Source organism: Epinephelus lanceolatus, chromosome 16 (assembly GCF_041903045.1).
Source record: "Epinephelus lanceolatus isolate andai-2023 chromosome 16, ASM4190304v1, whole genome shotgun sequence".
NCBI lineage: Eukaryota > Metazoa > Chordata > Actinopteri > Perciformes > Serranidae > Epinephelus > Epinephelus lanceolatus.
The window spans coordinates 24,738,570-24,757,008 of NC_135749.1; the positions used below are offsets into that span (position 1 = coordinate 24,738,570).

Below are 18,439 nucleotides of genomic sequence, written 5' to 3' on the forward strand. Positions count from 1 at the left end.
AGTTCAGACCAAGCCTTAATGTGATGTACAGTTTGTTGCCCCCTTTTGTTTTTCATTTTGTGTCAGAACGGTTCCTTCCTCTACTAAGTTTCCTCGTTTCTTAGTAGCTCAGTGCCGTCTGTCCTGGACACGGTTTTTGTTTAATGAATCCCTCCCTCACCTTCAAAGTTTACATTTTTACATTGTTGTTCTGTTCAGCCATCTTTAAATATACACTTTAATGAAAAACATTTGTGTGAGTTGTTGTTCTTGGGGTGTTTATGAAGCAGAATGATTCACATACATTCTGTTGATATTCTTCTTGTGCAGATGTGCTTTTCCAACCCAGGTGAACACAGATCCAGCCACTTGATGGCAGCATTACCCTTTGGATGAAGACATTTGCTTCAGAGTCTGCAGCAGTATGTATAAAGAATGATGTAACCCTCACAGCAGTGTGGAGAGCTGGTGATGGGTTTAATTTTATCGTCACAAGGTGGAATCCTTCAGTGTGTGGGTAAATCTTGGCTGGTTAATGTAGCAGAAAACCTTAAGAGTTGAATGTGTTATAACATGTCATGATTACTTGGAGAAAAATGCATAAGGTAAAACATTAAGAGCCCAACCATCACAGCCATGCCAGCTACTATCATGTTGGGGTTGTTGTGCTCATTTCACCCCAGAAAACAAATCTGTTGAGTATGTTTGCAACTTTGCAATTTGTCACTAATTTTGGCACGCGGATGACAACAACAGAACAGCCATATTGTTACCAAAATCATCAAGTTTATCTGTCTCAAACTCAGGTTGTCAAGCTCAGCTCCTCCTTTAGTCAAATGTGGCTTAACTTTCATTATTCTGAGCCATGGTGTGTCAAAATGGGGGCTCAAATTATTGATGGGCCCCTGAACGTGACATGACACACATGCATTAAATTTTAATCATCAGTGGGCCATATCAAAACTGTCACTCAAAATGGCATACTCATATTTTTATGGCATACTATGACTTTTTAAATTATTTTTTAAAGTGAGTTTTTAATGACATCACCATACTGTTATTATGACTGACTTTTTACAATATATTCTTGTCATGTACAATACGAAGACTTTTTTTATGACATAATACAACTTTCTAATGATCGTTTCTATGACATACTGCAGTGTGAATATGTTTAATGATTTTTTAATGGCATACTAAACTATGGCTTTTTGTGCGTTTTAACGACATATTATACTTTTTTAAAGATTATTGTTATAGTCTATATTCTGACTTTATTAAAATTTTCATGACATACTACACTATTAGGTTTTTAAAAATATTTTATGACATACTATACAATGACTTTTAATGACATACTATGCTATGACTTTTTAAATTATTTTTTAAAATAACATTCTATACTTTGGCCTATTCAAAATTATTTTATGACTTACTATACCATGACTATGCTATAAAAAATTTTTAACATATACTTTTTATGGCATTTTTGATGACATTATACTGACTTTTGTCATTACATTTTTGTGACATACTATACTATGACTTTTTTTAAAAATGATTTTTATTATGACTTTTTAATGAAAATGTTATGACGTACTAATCTGATCTGATCAGATTATATTATTAAGACACCATGATACTATACTATGACTTTAAAAAAAATTGACATACTACACTATGACTTATTTGATGACATACTATACTGAATTTAAAAAATATATATATGACAAACTATTCTATGACTTTTTATTATTTTGATGACATACAATACTATGACTTTTTTGTAAAAAACAAAAAAGTTTCTGGAACAAGACATTGCTTTTAAAAAATTATATTTTAATGATTTTTTTATGACATTCTGTTATGGCTTTTTGATTAAATTTTTATGGCAATCTATGACATTTTTATGTTTTTTTGATTTACTATAACTTTTTTGAACATTTTTTTATGACATACTTTTTATTACATTTTTGATGACACACTGTACTAACCTTTGTAATAAAATTTGTGACATACTATACTATGACTTTTTTAACATAATATACTGGCTTTTTTGTAACAAAAAAAAAAAATGCTTTCCGGAGCGAGACATTGCTTTTAAAAAAAATATTTTAATAATTTTTTATGACATACTATACTCTGACTTCTTAAATTATTTTTAAGACATACTATGCTATGGCTTTTTGATTAAATTTTTATGGCAATCTATGACATTTTTATATTTTTTTGATTTACTATACTATGACTTTTTTGAACAATTTTTTATGACATACTTTTTATTACATTTTTGATGACACACTGTACTAACTTGTAATACAATTTGTGACATACTATACTATGACTTTTTTAACATAATATACTGGCTTTTTTGTAAAAAAAAAAAAAAAAATGGTTTCCAGAGCGAGACATTGCTTTTAAAAAAAATATTTTAATAATTTTTTTATGACATACTATACTCTGACTTCTTAAATTATTTTTAAGACATACTATACTATGGATTTTTGATTAAATTTTTATGGCAATCTATGACATTTTTGTTTTTTTTATTTACTATACTATGACTTTTTTGAAAAAAATTTTACGACATACTTTTTATGACATTTTATGACACACTGTACTAACTTGTAAACTATAACAGTTTTAATTATTTCTGATGACGTACTGCACTATGACTTTTTTGTGATTTTTTTTTTTTTTTTTTTTTTCTTGCCCCTTTTCTTGATTAGACATACTGCACTGGGGCCAAACCACTAGCAAAGTTCAACAGAGCGAGTCCACAACTGTCATGGCACATTTATTAGAAGAAAGTGATCTCAGACAGTTCCTGCTTTAACCGAAGTGATGACAAACGAGATGTTGCATAGGTCCTCTACCTGTGGAGTGAACGAGGAATAGCAGTTTACAGTTCATGACTAATCACATTGATGCAGGACATGATAGGAGATGTACATTCAGGACATCATGACAACACATGTTTCATTAAAGAAAGGTATAAGGTCTTTATTGATGGACAAACCCTCCTACAGTCACCATCACTCTACTTCAGTGAGTCTGGATCCTTTTGGATTTAAAAACAGGAAGAAAAAAGGTTTCATGTAAGGCGAGTGTTGTTGAACAGTTGTTGAAATGGCTGCAGGTTCTCTATACTGTCATGTAAATGTCATGTATGGTCATGACATACGCTACAAATAGGCATCTGGTAAATTCACCTGGCTTTAAAATGCTATCTGGAAATTTATGTACTGAATGAGCAGTGAGAAGTTTATGTGAAAAAATATATAAGGCCATAAAAAATACATTTTCAGTGAAGGACATAAGGTGGATATACTGTTAATCTGTTTAGAAAAGCCATTATGTTTGAAAACTGACCACAAGTGTGTGAATATGTGCGTACCACAGGTGTATAACCTGGTACATTTCCTTTCTATCTGACAGGCTACCAGCTCCCAGTCATTGTTATTCTGCCAGATTATCCTCTCATCTTCACAGAGGCAACCTTCCAGCGAACCCCAGATGTGAGAACATGATTGTGTGTTTCTGCAAGCCTCCTCATCCATATTCATCACCACAGGCGACCTAAGGAGAAGCATTAACTTCGGGAGGCACGGGATGCCTAATTACACAAGTGCCATCTTAGGGGCACAGATACAAAAAAAGATTAGAGGACCCAGGAGCATGTTGCCACAAACAAACCCTTGTTTTCTTTCTTTAGGAGTAGGAAGAAGTGGCTAATGGCTGAAACAGCTGAATGTGAGAGGTAGTAATGGAAAGCGTCTGTTATGCAGAGGCGTCTCACTCAGTGGGTGAAATATTTTAAATGGAGCGACATGTGAAAATCAAAAGGTAAGCACAAAAAGCATGTGTAAGAGTACACGATGGAAGAGTAGCATACTATTAAAATGTGCCCAGATACATTCATAGTGCAGACAAAACAATCAGGACCTTCACTTCCTAGTAGCTCACTGTAATGTACTGAATAATAATATATACTAACACGTAATCTAATGTCGTACATTTGTTAAACTCTGGATTTAAATCTCATTTTAAATCTAAATCTGGTTAGGTGTTCTTGTTTCCCATAAAGCTCTTAGAGACCACCCTGATTGGTAAAAGCCATAAATATAAAATATTCAGTTTATTTCTATGGTAAAAGTGCTTCATATAAACAACTCAATTACAGCTACAGTATTATGTGTTACAGGGAACTGGTATCGATTCATTCTAACGCTGCATTACAAACTAAAAGCTTGGAACCAAACATCGACAAAATCTGAGAAAACATACTGATTATTAAAAACAAATACGAAGTAAAACACCAGTGGCAAACTTCATTACTGTGCGTGTGCAAAAAAGGCCTTGGCAAGGTGAAAAATAGAAATACTCTACTTTGAATAGTAATACTATTAACTGTATATAAAAATGTACTTTTGTCCCAAGAGCTCCAACCGACGTCTTGGTTGAGATCGCTTTGGCACCTTGCTTGTTTCCTGTTTGTGTCTCCGTAGTGTCACTCTGTGAGTCTATAGCTCAGCTCTGACGGTCTCCGGAGGACTCGGCTTCCTTCGCTTGACTTCCTGACCTCTGACCTCAGTGTGGAGAAGAAGAATGTCAGTTACTGTCCATCAGGGGAGAGTGCTGTTCTGCTGTCAGGTTGACTTCCACAGTGGGCTGTTGTAGATCCAACTGTCTGCCTGCGTGAGTGAGGAAGAAAAACGGACAGTTAAAAAAAAAGTGGAGAGTTGTCATAATAAGTAGGGCTGCAAAAACTGCTGATTAAATAGATTAAAATCAATTACAAAAAAAAAAGTTGGCAAGGAATTTCATCATCCATTAGGTGGGCCTACATTATGATGCACATCATGCCCTGTGGCAGCGTCTCTGCCTGTCTTAACAGGAAGTGAGCGTCCTACTATCGCATGGCTAAGTGTCGCTCTCTATCAACACTGAATCTGTTGAATATGTTCATCTGTTACAACTGTGACCTCAAGATTATTGATATCGCCCAGTGTTTGTACATTTTAAGCAGAAAACAGGTTGGAAAACAGCTTGTTATTAACGATGGTCTTTCCCAAAGGTTTCTTCTTTTTTGGTCAAGTTTAAAAGTTACATTATCTACTTTAAATTGCTGTTTTTTTGTTTGTTTTTTTAATTTCTTCTACAATAACCATATTATATGATCATAAAAGCACCCGTTTGGTTTGCCTTGACAAAAGCTTGTTCATTTGTCATTTGATTGGATGTGGTAAATCTATAGTGTTCTCTGTCCTGATCTGTGCGACGTTAATGTGAGAGGCATTCCATAAAATATTTTAAAAATAGATGTTACCAATTATTTTCAGATTTTTTATGCCACATCAGAAAAAAAGATTCATAATATCCTACTTCCTATGTTTTAACATTTTAAAGACTTTGATCAAAGACATTTTGTTGCATATTAAGACCTCATGTTACGATAATGAATTCAATGCCTTTTAAAAAATTTTAAGGATCTGCAGACACCCTGCATTTACCTAACCACAAACTTTCAAACTCCCTTGAGCCAGCTGTCACCATTTTTTTTTTTTTTTTAGTAAAAACAGACATCGTATAGATAATTCCACACTTCAACTTCATGAATCAGCTGTTCTTGTCCATTGCTGTGCTTTAAAATAGAGCAACAGGAGTAGATAGAAACAAGGCTTCAGGCAAAAGTTGAGCTCCCAATGGCGTCCTGCGTCACTTGGGACATCCCAGTAGAAAACAATGCAATCAAACAGATGTTCTCGATGAAGCTCGCTGGCATCACACTCTATTGGGACATGGTGATCGGAGAGACACTGGAGTTTGATGTAATGTTATGGAGTTTTGGAATATTTCATGCCATTGACAGAAACTTGAGCTATATCTGATCAAAATTGATGTAAAATTCCATTTTATTTTCCGTGTATGGCTTCATCCCCAATGTCCATTTGTTGAATCTAGTTTTTTTTATTGTACTGGACTCATCTGTACTTACTTTTAAAATAATAAAATTCTGTTTTTTCCTTTTCATCCCATTAATAATCCATTAGGATTGACTGATCAAAATGTATCAACATTGTTAGCTGCAGCCCTAATAATTAGGGTGAAATAACCCTTTAAGAATGACCACAGAATTTCAGTTGGCAGCTGTGTCCTCAATGCCTCAGTCACTTCCTTGGACACACTGTGCAGGAGTCTAAAAATGTGGCCTTTTGCGTCATTACTGTCTGGTGTAGTGTCACATGAGTGTAATTTCCTCTAAAACAAGTGTGTCCCAGCCCTGAATACAGTCTCTGTTGCCACGTGGGCACCCTAATTATAGGCATATCGTTGTGCACAGGCCATGGTCACAACTTTCTCTGTTCCTCTATGGCAATCCTGAGGTCATTACAAGGAGCACAAGTTTTTAGTGACGCTCACATAAATTAATATAGATAAAGTGCACTTTGTTAGAAACAGGAGGAGATTTTGGACACAATCCAGCTTACTAAATTTTCAAGGGCAGTTTGAAGATTATCACAGTGTTCATCTCTGTACCTCTTTAGTGAAGTATTTGGGTGTCCAGGGTTTGTTATCAGCTGCTCTCTGCCTCTCCTCCCCTCTCTGTCGCTCCTCCAGTCGGTGTTTGTGCTCTGTGGCCTCGTCGATGTTCCCTTCCTTCAGTGACTTGGTGACATGTTGCCATAACCGCCTACAACCACAGGTACAACACACAATTAAATTTGTATGCTATTAATGTCTGCCCCATATGGTACCATCCTAACTATTTAGAAAATGACATTAAGTTGGTTGTAATGAGTAATGAGTTTACCCACCTGGATTCTGTTCTCCCTTGTTTCTCCACAGACCGCAGCTTCTTCCTGGTGACTGGGAGTTTGGCCGTGTCGATCACTTTGGTTTCCCCGCTGCTGTAGGTGAACTCCAGCGTGCCATTCCACTCGCCCTGGGCTTTGCACACGATGGTGTTGGTCGGGTTGTGTTTGACCTCTGCCGTCACTCTGAGTTGGCCAAATGGAGATTGTTGTTAGGAATCTTGTCTGCCTGTTACATTTCCACCTCCATTCTAGACATTGTTATTTTATGTTTCAGGAATAGGATATTTATGAACAGCACTAAGAGCAACTATAAGAAGACTTTCTTTACGTGACTTTAAACCCTGTCTACTAAAAACTTATGTGAATATACTACTACTACTTATACTACTAAATGTTTTTTCAAAGTTATAGAGGAATTGCAGTTGTTTCCCAGATTATAGCCGAGAACATTAAAATATTGAAAAAGTCATGGTAAATAATACTAATTGTATAGTATGTCATAAAAAACATCATAGAAAGTATGTCAAAAAAAAAGTTATTTAAAAAATAAAACCTATGTACAGTACAGGCCAAAAGTTTGGACACACCTTCTCATTCAATGCGTTTTCTTTATTTTCATGACTATTTACATTGTAGATTCTCACTGAAGGCATCAAAACTATGAATGAACACATGTGGAGTTATGTACTTAACAAAAAAAGGTGAAATAACTGAAAACATGTTTTATATTCTAGTTTCTTCAAAATAGCCACCCTTTGCGCTGATTACTGCTTTGCACACTCTTGGCATTCTCTCCATGAGCTTCAAGAGGTAGTCACCTGAAATGGTTTTCCAACAGTCTTGAAGGAGTTCCCAGAGGTGTTTAGCACTTGTTGGCCCCTTTGCCTTCACTCTGCGGTCCAGCTCACCCCAAACCATCTGGATTGGGTTCAGGTCCGGTGACTGTGGAGGCCAGGTCATCTGCCGCAGCACTCCATCACTCTCCTTCTTGGTCAAATAGCCCTTACACAGCCTGGAGGTGTGTTTGGGGTCATTGTCCTGTTGAAAAATAAATGATCGTCCAACTAAACGCAAACCGGATGGGATGGCATGTCGCTGCAGGATGCTGTGGTAGCCATGCTGGTTCAGTGTGCCTTCAATTTTGAATAAATCCCCAACAGTGTCACCAGCAAAACACCCCCACACCATCACACCTCCTCCTCCATGCTTCACAGTGGGAACCAGGCATGTGGAATCCATCCGTTCACCTTTTCTGCGTCTCACAAAGACACGGCGGTTGGAACCAAAGATCTCAAATTTGGACTCATCAGACCAAAGCACAGATTTCCACTGGTCTAATGTCCATTCCTTGTGTTTCTTGGCCCAAACAAATCTCTTCTGCTTGTTGCCTCTCCTTAGCAGTGGTTTCCTAGCAGCTATTTGACCATGAAGGCCTGATTGGCGCAGTCTCCTCTTAACAGTTGTTCTAGAGATGGGTCTGCTGCTAGAACTCTGTGTGGCATTCATCTGGTCTCTGATCTGAGCTGCTGTTAACTTGCCATTTCTGAGGCTGGTGACTCGGATGAACTTATCCTCAGAAGCAGAGGTGACTCTTGGTCTTCCTTTCCTGGGTCGGTCCTCATGTGTGCCAGTTTCGTTGTAGCGCTTGATGGTTTTTGCGACTCCACTTGGGGACACATTTAAAGTTTTTGCAATTTTCCGGACTGACTGACCTTCATTTCTTAAAGTAATGATGGCCACTCGTTTTTCTTTAGTTAGCTGATTGGTTCTTGCCATAATATGAATTTTAACAGTTGTCCAATAGGGCTGTCGGCTGTGTATTAACCTGACTTCTGCACAACACAACTGATGGTCCCAACCCCATTGATAAAGCAAGAAATTCCACTAATTAACCCTGATAAGGCACACCTGTGAAGTGGAAACCATTTCAGGTGACTACCTCTTGAAGCTCATGGAGAGAATGCCAAGAGTGTGCAAAGCAGTAATCAGCGCAAAGGGTGGCTATTTTGAAGAAACTAGAATATAAAACATGTTTTCAGTTATTTCACCTTTTTTTGTTAAGTACATAACTCCACATGTGTTCATTCATAGTTTTGATGCCTGCAGTGAGAATCTACAATGTAAATAGTCATGAAAATAAAGAAAACGCATTGAATGAGAAGGTGTGTCCAAACTTTTGGCCTGTACTGTATGTCATTAAATATAAAAATCCTCATAGTAAAGTATGTCATAAAACAAAAATATCATGGTATAGCAAGCATTCACTTATTGTGAAATCAGTTGAAATGCTTTTTGGTGCAAGTCAGGAAGTGTACTGTTGCACTTTAATGCCACACTTATGTTTTTAGGACTGTTTTTAAAATTGCAGATAAAGGATTAACTTAAAGGTTGATGGAATATTTCTGTTGTTTTGTTATGTGTTTGTTACAGAATGTGTATGTTGTTTGTGATAGAATAACAATAAAATCATTGAAAATATTTTCTGTTTTCTCTCCATAACAAAGTGAAAAATATCACACTGTTCATAGTATGCCAAAAAAAGCCATACAATTGTATATCATTGAAAGTTATAAAAAAAAAATCATTGTAAAGTATGCCATAGAAAGTTATAAGAATCATAGTATAGTATGTCAAAAAGTGATTTAAAAAAACCCTCACGGTTAAGTATGTCATAAAAAGATGTAAAATAAAACACATTGTTGAGTATGTCAAAAAAAGTTGTACAAAATGTCAAACCATAGTATGTCATCAAAAACAAAGTATAGTATGTTATCAAAAACATAGTATAGTATGTCATAAAAAACATCATAGTAAAGTATGTCAAAAAAGCGTCACAATATAGTATAGTCATACAAAAGTCATAGTATAGTATGTCATAAAACCATCATCATATAGTATGTCATAAAAACATCATGGTATAGTATGTCATAAAAAGGTCATAGTATACTATGTGTAAAAAAAAAAAACCTGTCATAGTGTAGTATGTCAAAAAAATGTGATAGTATAGTATGCCAAAAAAGTCATAGTACAGTATGTAAAAAAAAGTCATAGTATAGTCTGTCAAATAAAACCGTCATAGTATAGGCTGTCAAAAAAAAGTCATAGTGTAATATGTCATAAAAAATGTCATAGTATGGTTTTTCAAAAAAACCTGTCATAGTATACTCTGTCAAAAAAATGTCATCATAGAGTATGTCAAAAAAAAGTCATAGTATAGTATGTAAAAAAAAACGTCATAGTAAAGGCTGTCAAAAAAACATGATAGTATGGTCTGTCAAAAAAAGTCATAGTATACTATGTCAAAAAAAAAACATCATAGTATAGTCTGTCAAAATAACATCGTAGTATAGTATGTCAAAAAAAATGTCATAGTATAGTATGTAAAAAAAAAGTCATAGTATAGTATATCAAAACAAATGTGATAGTGTAGTATGCCAAAAAAGTCATAGTACAGTATGTCAAAAAAAGTCATAGTATAGTATGTCAAAAAAACCCCGTCATAGTATAGTATGTCAAAAAAAGTCATAGTATAGTATGTAAAAAAAATGTCATAGTATAGGCTGTCAAAAAAAGTCATAGTATAATATGTCACAAAAAAAGTCATAGTATAGTATGTCAAAAAAAGTCATAGTATAGTATGTAAAAAAACGTCACAGTAAAGGCTGTCAAAAATGTCATAGTATAATATGTCATTAAAAAAAGTCATAGTATAGTATGTCAAAAAAACATGATAGTATATTATGTCAAAAAAAACATGATAGTATAATCTGTCAAAAAAAATGTCATAGTATAGTATGTCAAAAAATGTGATAGTATAGTATGCCAAAAAAGTCATAGTACAGTATATCAAAAAAAAGTCATAGTATAGTATGTCAAAAAAACCTGTCATAGTATAGAATGTCAAGAAAACGTCATAGTATAGTATGTCAAAAAAACGTGATAGTATAGTCCGTCAAGAAGGGTCATAGTATAGTATGTCAAAAAAAAGTCATAGTATAGTTTTTCAAAAAAACCTGTCATAGTATAGTATGTCAAAAAAAAGTCAGTATAGTATGTCAAAAAAACATCATAGTATAGTATGTAAAAAAACGTCATAGTATAGGCTGTCAAAAAAAAGTCATAGTATAGTATGTAAAAAAAAAACGTCATAGTATAGTCTGTCAAAAAAAGTCAGTATAGTATGTCAAAAAACATCATGGTATAGTATGTAAAAAAATGTCATAGTATAGGCTGTCAAAAAAAAGTCATAGTATAGTATGTAAAAAAACGTCATAGTATAGGCTGTCAAAAAAAGTCATAATATAATATGTCATAAAAAAGTCATAGTATAGTATGTAAAAAAACGTCGTAGTATAGGCTGTCATAAAAAAGTCATAGTACAGTATGTCAAAAAAACATGATAGTATAGTCTGTCAAAAAAAAGGTCATAGTATAGTATGTCAAAAAAAAGTCATAGTATAGTTTTTCAAAAAAAACTGTCATAGTATAGTATGTCCAAAAAACTTGATAGTATAGTCTGTCAAAAAAAGTCATAGTATAGTATGTTAAAAAAAAAGTCATAGTATAATATATCATAAAAAAATGATAGTATAGTCTGTCAAAAAAAAGGTCATAGTATAGTATGTCAAAAAAAGTCATAGTACAGTCTGTCAAAAAAAAAACCGTCATATGACTTTTTATGTAAAAAAAAAAAGGTCATAGTATAGTATGTCAAAAAAAAGGTCATAGTATAGTCTGTCCAAAGAAAAAAACGTCATAGTATAGTATGTCATAAAAACGTCATAGTATAGTATATCATGAAACCATCACAGTATAGTATGTTGTAAAAAAACGTCATAGTATAGTATGTCATAGAAAACGTCATAGTATAGTATATCATGAAACCATCACAGTATAGTATGTCGTAGAAAACGTCATAGTATAGTATGTCATAAAAAACGTCATAGAGTAGTATGTCATATAAAACGGTCGTAATATAGTATGTCATAAACGTCATAGTATAGTATGTTGTAGAAAACATCATAGTATAGTATATTGTAAAAAACGTCAAAGTATAGTATGTCATAAAAACGTCATAGTAGTATGTCATAAAAAGCGTCATAGTATAGTATGTCGTAGAAAACGTTATAGTATAGAACGTATGTCGTAAAAAACTGTTGTAGTATAATGTCATAAAAACGTCATAGTATAGTATGTCGTAGAAAACATAATTAAGTATGTCGTAAAAAACGTCATAGTATGTCATAAAAATGTCATAGTATAGTATGTCATAAAAAAACGTCATAGTGTAGTATGTCATATAAAACGGTCGTAATATAGTATGTCATAAACGTCATAGTATAGTATGTCGTAGAAAACGTCATTGTATAGTCTGTCATAAAACCGTCATAGTATAGTATGTCGTAGAAAACGTCATTGTATAGTCTGTCATAAAACCGTCATAGTATAGTATGTCGTAGAAAACGTCATTGTATAGTCTGTCATAAAACCGTCATAGTATAGTATGTCGTAAAAAACGTCATAGTATAGTCAATCAATCAATCAATTTTATTTATAAAGCCCAATATCACAAATAACAATTGCCTCACAGGGCTTTACAGCATACGACATCCCTCTGTCCTTTGGACCCTCACAGCGGATAAGGAAAAACTCCCCCAAAAAAACCCTTTAACAGGGAAAAAAAAACGGTAGAAACCTCAGGAAGAGCAACTGAGGAGGGATCCCTCTTCCAGGACGGACAGACGTGCAATAGATGTCGTACAGAACAGATCAGCATAATAAATTAACAGTAATCCATATGACACAATGAGACAGAAAGAGAGAGAGACAGAGAGAGACAGAGAGATGCAGGACAGACGGTAATGACAGTGGCTTACAACAACATTAATGAAAGTAATAATATTATAATTATAGTTCTGGTTGCTGTGGTACAATATGTTGAAAGTATAGTATAGTATAGTATAGTATAGTATAGTATAGTATGTAATAAAAAACATCATAGTATAGTCTGTCATAAAACCGTCATAGTATAGTATATCATGAAAACGTCATAGTATAGTATGTCATAAAAAACGTCATAGTGTAGTATGTCATAAAAAATGTCATAGTATAGTATGTCATAAAAAATGTCATAGTATAGCATGTCATAAAAAACGTCATAGTGTAGTATGTCATATAAAACGGTCATAGTATAGTATGTCATAAAAAACGTCAAAGAATAGTCTGTCATAAAAACGTCATAGTATAGTATGTCATTAAAAACAGTCATAGTATAGTATGACATAGAAAAAGTCATGGTATAGTATATCATAAAAACGTTATAGTATAGTATAAAAAATGTCCTAGTGTAATATATCAAAAAAAAAATTAAAATATCATGGTATAGCAAGCATTTACTGTGCTTAATTGAAATCAATTGAAATGCTTTATTGTTCAAGTCAGGAAGTGTGCTGTTGTGCTTTAATGCCACACTCATGTTTTTAAGACTTTTTTTTAAACATTGCAGATAAAGGATTAAATTAAAGGTTCATGGAATATTTGTCTTGTGATGCTGAGTGTTTGTTACAGAATGTATATGTTGTTTGTGATAGAATGACAATAAAATCATTGAAAATATTTTCTGTGTTCTCTCTATAATAAAGTGAAATAAATCATTCACACTGTACATGTTGTAACTGTAGGAAAAAACTCATGTAAAGAGTTTTGAATAGATTTTCAACTGAAAAATCAAATGGGTGTATAAAGGATTTCTATCCAATATATATTGAATGGCCAGCATTTATAACTCTAGTCATAGTGTGGTGTACACAGCTGCTGTCTTATCAGACTGTTTTCTAAATCAATAAAAATAAAGGAATACACAAATCAGCCTGTACTGTTTGCTGTCAAACTATGATGGAAGTGAAAGAGAGAAAGAGATGCTCAGAAACACTCACCTGTGTACCTTCCCACCATAGAAAGGCTTGGTGTGAAATGTGACGGTGGCAGAGTAGCCGCTCTTGACACAGTTGATGGAGACTTTGCCCCCCAGCTCCACCCAGGGCACGGTGAGGATGGAGCGGGCGTAGGCACAGGGCAACGTGAAGACGTACTCCTCATCGTGCTCCAACAGACAAAGGACCCCTGAGAGGAGGAAAATGAGAATGTAGATCTTCATGTGTAAAACACTGAGAGGAAATGGAGAGGTTTGAAACTAGTCACTCAAATTTGGTTAATGATTTGTAGGAGATTCTCTACAAAGGTATGTGGAGCCACCTGATTCCCCTAAAGACTGCCTCTCTTTGTCTAAATGTATAACCAAATGTTGGCGTAACAGAGTCTAATTTAATGCATGGGCCTGATATGTAGATATTTTCTCTAAGCCAGTTATGTGTCTGTCAATGATCTTTATTATGACTTGTAAAACACAGCAGGCTGTGTAGAGACATAGGTACACTGAAACTCAATATTCTATATATACATTAAATCAAATATAATGACTGAGCACTTTATGATGTTCAGTTAATATTATGTAAGACCTGAATTGTTTACAACAGTCTCTGAAGTGCCCATTACAGCAACAATCTTACTGAATGTTGTCATTAAACTAAGTTAAGCACAGTTTGCTGCTGTTTTCACATCCTGTGTGCAGGCAATAAAAACAGCTACATTATTTAACCTGATTGGAGGCAGCAATAATTGTTTTCTAATACATATAGTGGAAAATACTCAGCACAATGAACTCCCAGTGTGGAGTGCATTATATAAACCAGGTGATAGCTGCTTTAGGCGGTTCGTGTTAGCATCTCCTGGGTGTGTGGATACCCACAAGAGACGCTATTATGCTTCACACACATGATCGACTCACAGCGCATGAAACATCTGCATCCCTCAGTCAGTCTGTGAGTGGATTTATTTTGTCAAAACAACAACACCTCACGTGTCCTGTCCATGAATAGCGTTCTGTTCTCATATCATAACCACGTGTTTACCACAGATCATTTGTGCAGCTGTGTTTCACTGCAAAATGCCTCCAAGGGTAAACTCAAGCATTGTGGTTATATAATGACCACACTGTTCTGAATAGGTTTGTTCTTATGTGAAGGAAATACCAGGCTGATAACCAATTTAAATTAAAAAGGTCTATTGTGTATGTTACATGTAAGGTCAATATGGAAAGTGTATTTAGACCATTTACGTACAGTACAGGCCAAAAGTTTGGACACACCTTCTCATTCAATGCGTTTTCTTTATTTTCATGACTATTTACATTGTAGATTCTCACTGAAGGCATCAAAACTATGAATGAACACATGTGGAGTTATGTACTTAACAAAAAAAGGTGAAATAACTGAAAACATGTTTTATATTCTAGTTTCTTCAAAATAGCCACCCTTTGCTCTGATTACTGCTTTGCACACTCTTGGCATTCTCTCCATGAGCTTCAAGAGGTAGTCACCTGAAATGGTTTCCACTTCACAGGTGTGCCTTATCAGGGTTAATTAGTGGAATTTCTTGCTTTATCAATGGGGTTGGGACCATCAGTTGTGTTGTGCAGAAGTCAGGTTAATACACAGCCGACAACCCTATTGGACAACTGTTAAAATTCATATTATGGCAAGAACCAATCAGCTAACTAAAGAAAAACGAGTGGCCATCATTACTTTAAGAAATGAAGGTCAGTCAGTCCGGAAAATTGCAAAAACTTTAAATGTGTCCCCAAGTGGAGTCGCAAAAACCATCAAGCGCTACAACGAAACTGGCACACATGAGGACCGACCCAGGAAAGGAAGACCAAGAGTCACCTCTGCTTCTGAGGATAAGTTCATCCGAGTCACCAGCCTCAGAAATGGCAAGTTAACAGCAGCTCAGATCAGAGACCAGATGAATGCCACACAGAGTTCTAGCAGCAGACCCATCTCTAGAACAACTGTTAAGAGGAGACTGCGCCAATCAGGCCTTCATGGTCAAATAGCTGCTAGGAAACCACTGCTAAGGAGAGGCAACAAGCAGAAGAGATTTGTTTGGGCCAAGAAACACAAGGAATGGACATTAGACCAGTGGAAATCTGTGCTTTGGTCTGATGAGTCCAAATTTGAGATCTTTGGTTCCAACCGCCGTGTCTTTGTGAGACGCAGAAAAGGTGAACGGATGGATTCCACATGCCTGGTTCCCACTGTGAAGCATGGAGGAGGAGGTGTGATGGTGTGGGGGTGTTTTGCTGGTGACACTGTTGGGGATTTATTCAAAATTGAAGGCACACTGAACCAGCATGGCTACCACAGCATCCTGCAGCGACATGCCATCCCATCCGGTTTGCGTTTAGTTGGACGATCATTTATTTTTCAACAGGACAATGACCCCAAACACACCTCCAGGCTGTGTAAGGGCTATTTGACCAAGAAGGAGAGTGATGGAGTGCTGCGGCAGATGACCTGGCCTCCACAGTCACCGGACCTGAACCCAATCCAGATGGTTTGGGGTGAGCTGGACCGCAGAGTGAAGGCAAAGGGGCCAACAAGTGCTAAACACCTCTGGGAACTCCTTCAAGACTGTTGGAAAACCATTTCAGGTGACTACCTCTTGAAGCTCATGGAGAGAATGCCAAGAGTGTGCAAAGCAGTAATCAGAGCAAAGGGTGGCTATTTTGAAGAAACTAGAATATAAAACATGTTTTCAGTTATTTCACCTTTTTTTGTTAAGTACATAACTCCACATGTGTTCATTCATAGTTTTGATGCCTTCAGTGAGAATCTACAATGTAAATAGTCATGAAAATAAAGAAAACGCATTGAATGAGAAGGTGTGTCCAAACTTTTGGCCTGTAATGTATTAGTGAAAGTAGTATTCCCATGTCTCTAAAAATACTGTTTCAAGTAAAAGTCCTGCATTAATAATTCTACTTGAGTAAAAGTACAGAAGTTTTTTGAAAGTAAGTAGTACTGGGCACATTCACACCAGGATAGTCTGAGGGACTCTGTTCAATTGGGCGGGGAATGCCGAAAAATTTTACACCTTCATTTGGTTTGGTTCACTTTCACACTGCACTTTTTAAAACGGACCAAACCACCTAAACAACGTCACGCAGTTACAACAGCTGCTCATTTGGGGGCAGTATTGCCTGAAACGTCTACTGACCAGGAAGAAAAAAGGAATGAGGAAGAAGAAAACCTGGCTCATCGATTGGCCAGCATCGAAAACGGAAATCCATCCCCTTCAGCCATGTTGGTCACCACAAAAAAATGAAGCAACACCAAATTTATGCAGTCTTGGGGTTTCTGTTTTTACTGCTCCACGTCTGCCCATGAGACATTTTCCAACTTTTTCGTTTTTGTACCTCTGCTTCTCCCGGTTTGCGCTGTTGGCTTTGCTTTTTTTCTACCCAAAATGCACTGCACTTTACATCACTTCCTCTCTTTGGTTCACTGGATAGTCCGTTTACATTTCCCACACCAGGGTTCACTTGCAAGTGAATTGAGACCCCCAGTTTTCAAGCCGACCAGGGTTCACTCTTTTAGTCCGCACCAGAGTTCAAATGAGTGTTCGCACCACTCCAAATGAACCAAACTATCCATGGAAGCGGACCAAATAGCACCAGTGTGAATGCGTCCTATAAGAGTCAAAGGTAAAAGTATTCATTACGCAGAATGGCTCCTCTAAAGCTGTTAATTTACTTAGTTTAACATTTTTTATTTAAATGCATCAGTTTCAAGACTTCAAAGTTCTGTGTCAAATATACGACTTTATTGGACTATTTTTAAAATAAATGTGTTAAAATTTAAGCAGCATTTTAATGCTTGCTGATTGATAAACAATATTGCATACCCATGAGCCACCCTCACAGGTATTTTCTCATTTTGCCTGGTTTAGGATGACTTTTGTTGTGGTTAGTTGCAACTTTATCTTTCTTATTAGTACATGGAGTTGTAAATCCCAGCATACTTCAACATGAGTAGGTCTCAGCCATATTAACTTAAAGCACCTGCGTGGGTGAATATGACCTTTAATCTGTAATAGTGCATCATATTTCATAAGTCAATCATAAAAATTAAATTAAAATCAAAGTAACTTCAAACTGCAGCTGTCAAATAAATGTATTGGAGTAAGCAGAATTACCACCTCGTGGTTGTATGCGTCTGCCAAAGAGTAAAGTTGCAGTTACAGTTTACATCCATGTCTGTCCAGACTCATATGTAGTCATGAGCTGACAAGGCTTCGAATATGGATGTTGCTGTAAAGATGCTACATATCCTAAAACATGGATGCTTCACACACATGTCCAACCCGACAGCACAGAAGAAAACTACATTTAACGCAGTTTCAAGGTGGACACCCAAGGTTAGTGTCACCAATTCAGTATCCAACCAAATGTTTCCTCCTCTGTTCCTGAGTTATGATGTTGAATAATGGCTGGAAAAATGTTTTTGGAGAACATTATGATGTCACAGTGAAGTTGACCTTTGATCTTTTGGATATAAAATGTCATCACTTCATCATTTTAACCTATTAGACACTGACCTTTCTCATAATGGCATCCTAAGTTATGGCAGAAAAACATACTCTGTGAGGTCACAGTGACCTTTCGCAGTTCATTAGTTCAAGTGGACGTTTGTGCCAAATTTAAGGAAATTCCTTCAAGGTGTTCTTGAGAAATTTCATTCACG

At 35.7% G+C, this 18,439-nt stretch overlaps 1 protein-coding gene across 1 annotated transcript in view; it reads right to left on the minus strand.

The window, feature by feature from the left end:
- Nucleotides 1-2,956: 2,956 nt before the first annotated feature.
- Nucleotides 2,957-18,439, minus strand: part of osbpl10a (oxysterol binding protein-like 10a) — a 119,530-nt gene continuing 104,047 nt past the window's right edge. The window contains exons 10-13 of the mRNA XM_033637445.2: nt 13,733-13,919; nt 6,798-6,980; nt 6,520-6,673; nt 2,957-4,673 (exon numbers count right to left, since the gene is read on the minus strand). Of these exons, the coding sequence (XP_033493336.2) occupies nt 4,629-4,673; nt 6,520-6,673; nt 6,798-6,980; nt 13,733-13,919 (569 nt within the window). The 3' untranslated portion in view covers nt 2,957-4,628. The remainder of the gene's footprint in view (nt 4,674-6,519; nt 6,674-6,797; nt 6,981-13,732; nt 13,920-18,439) is intronic.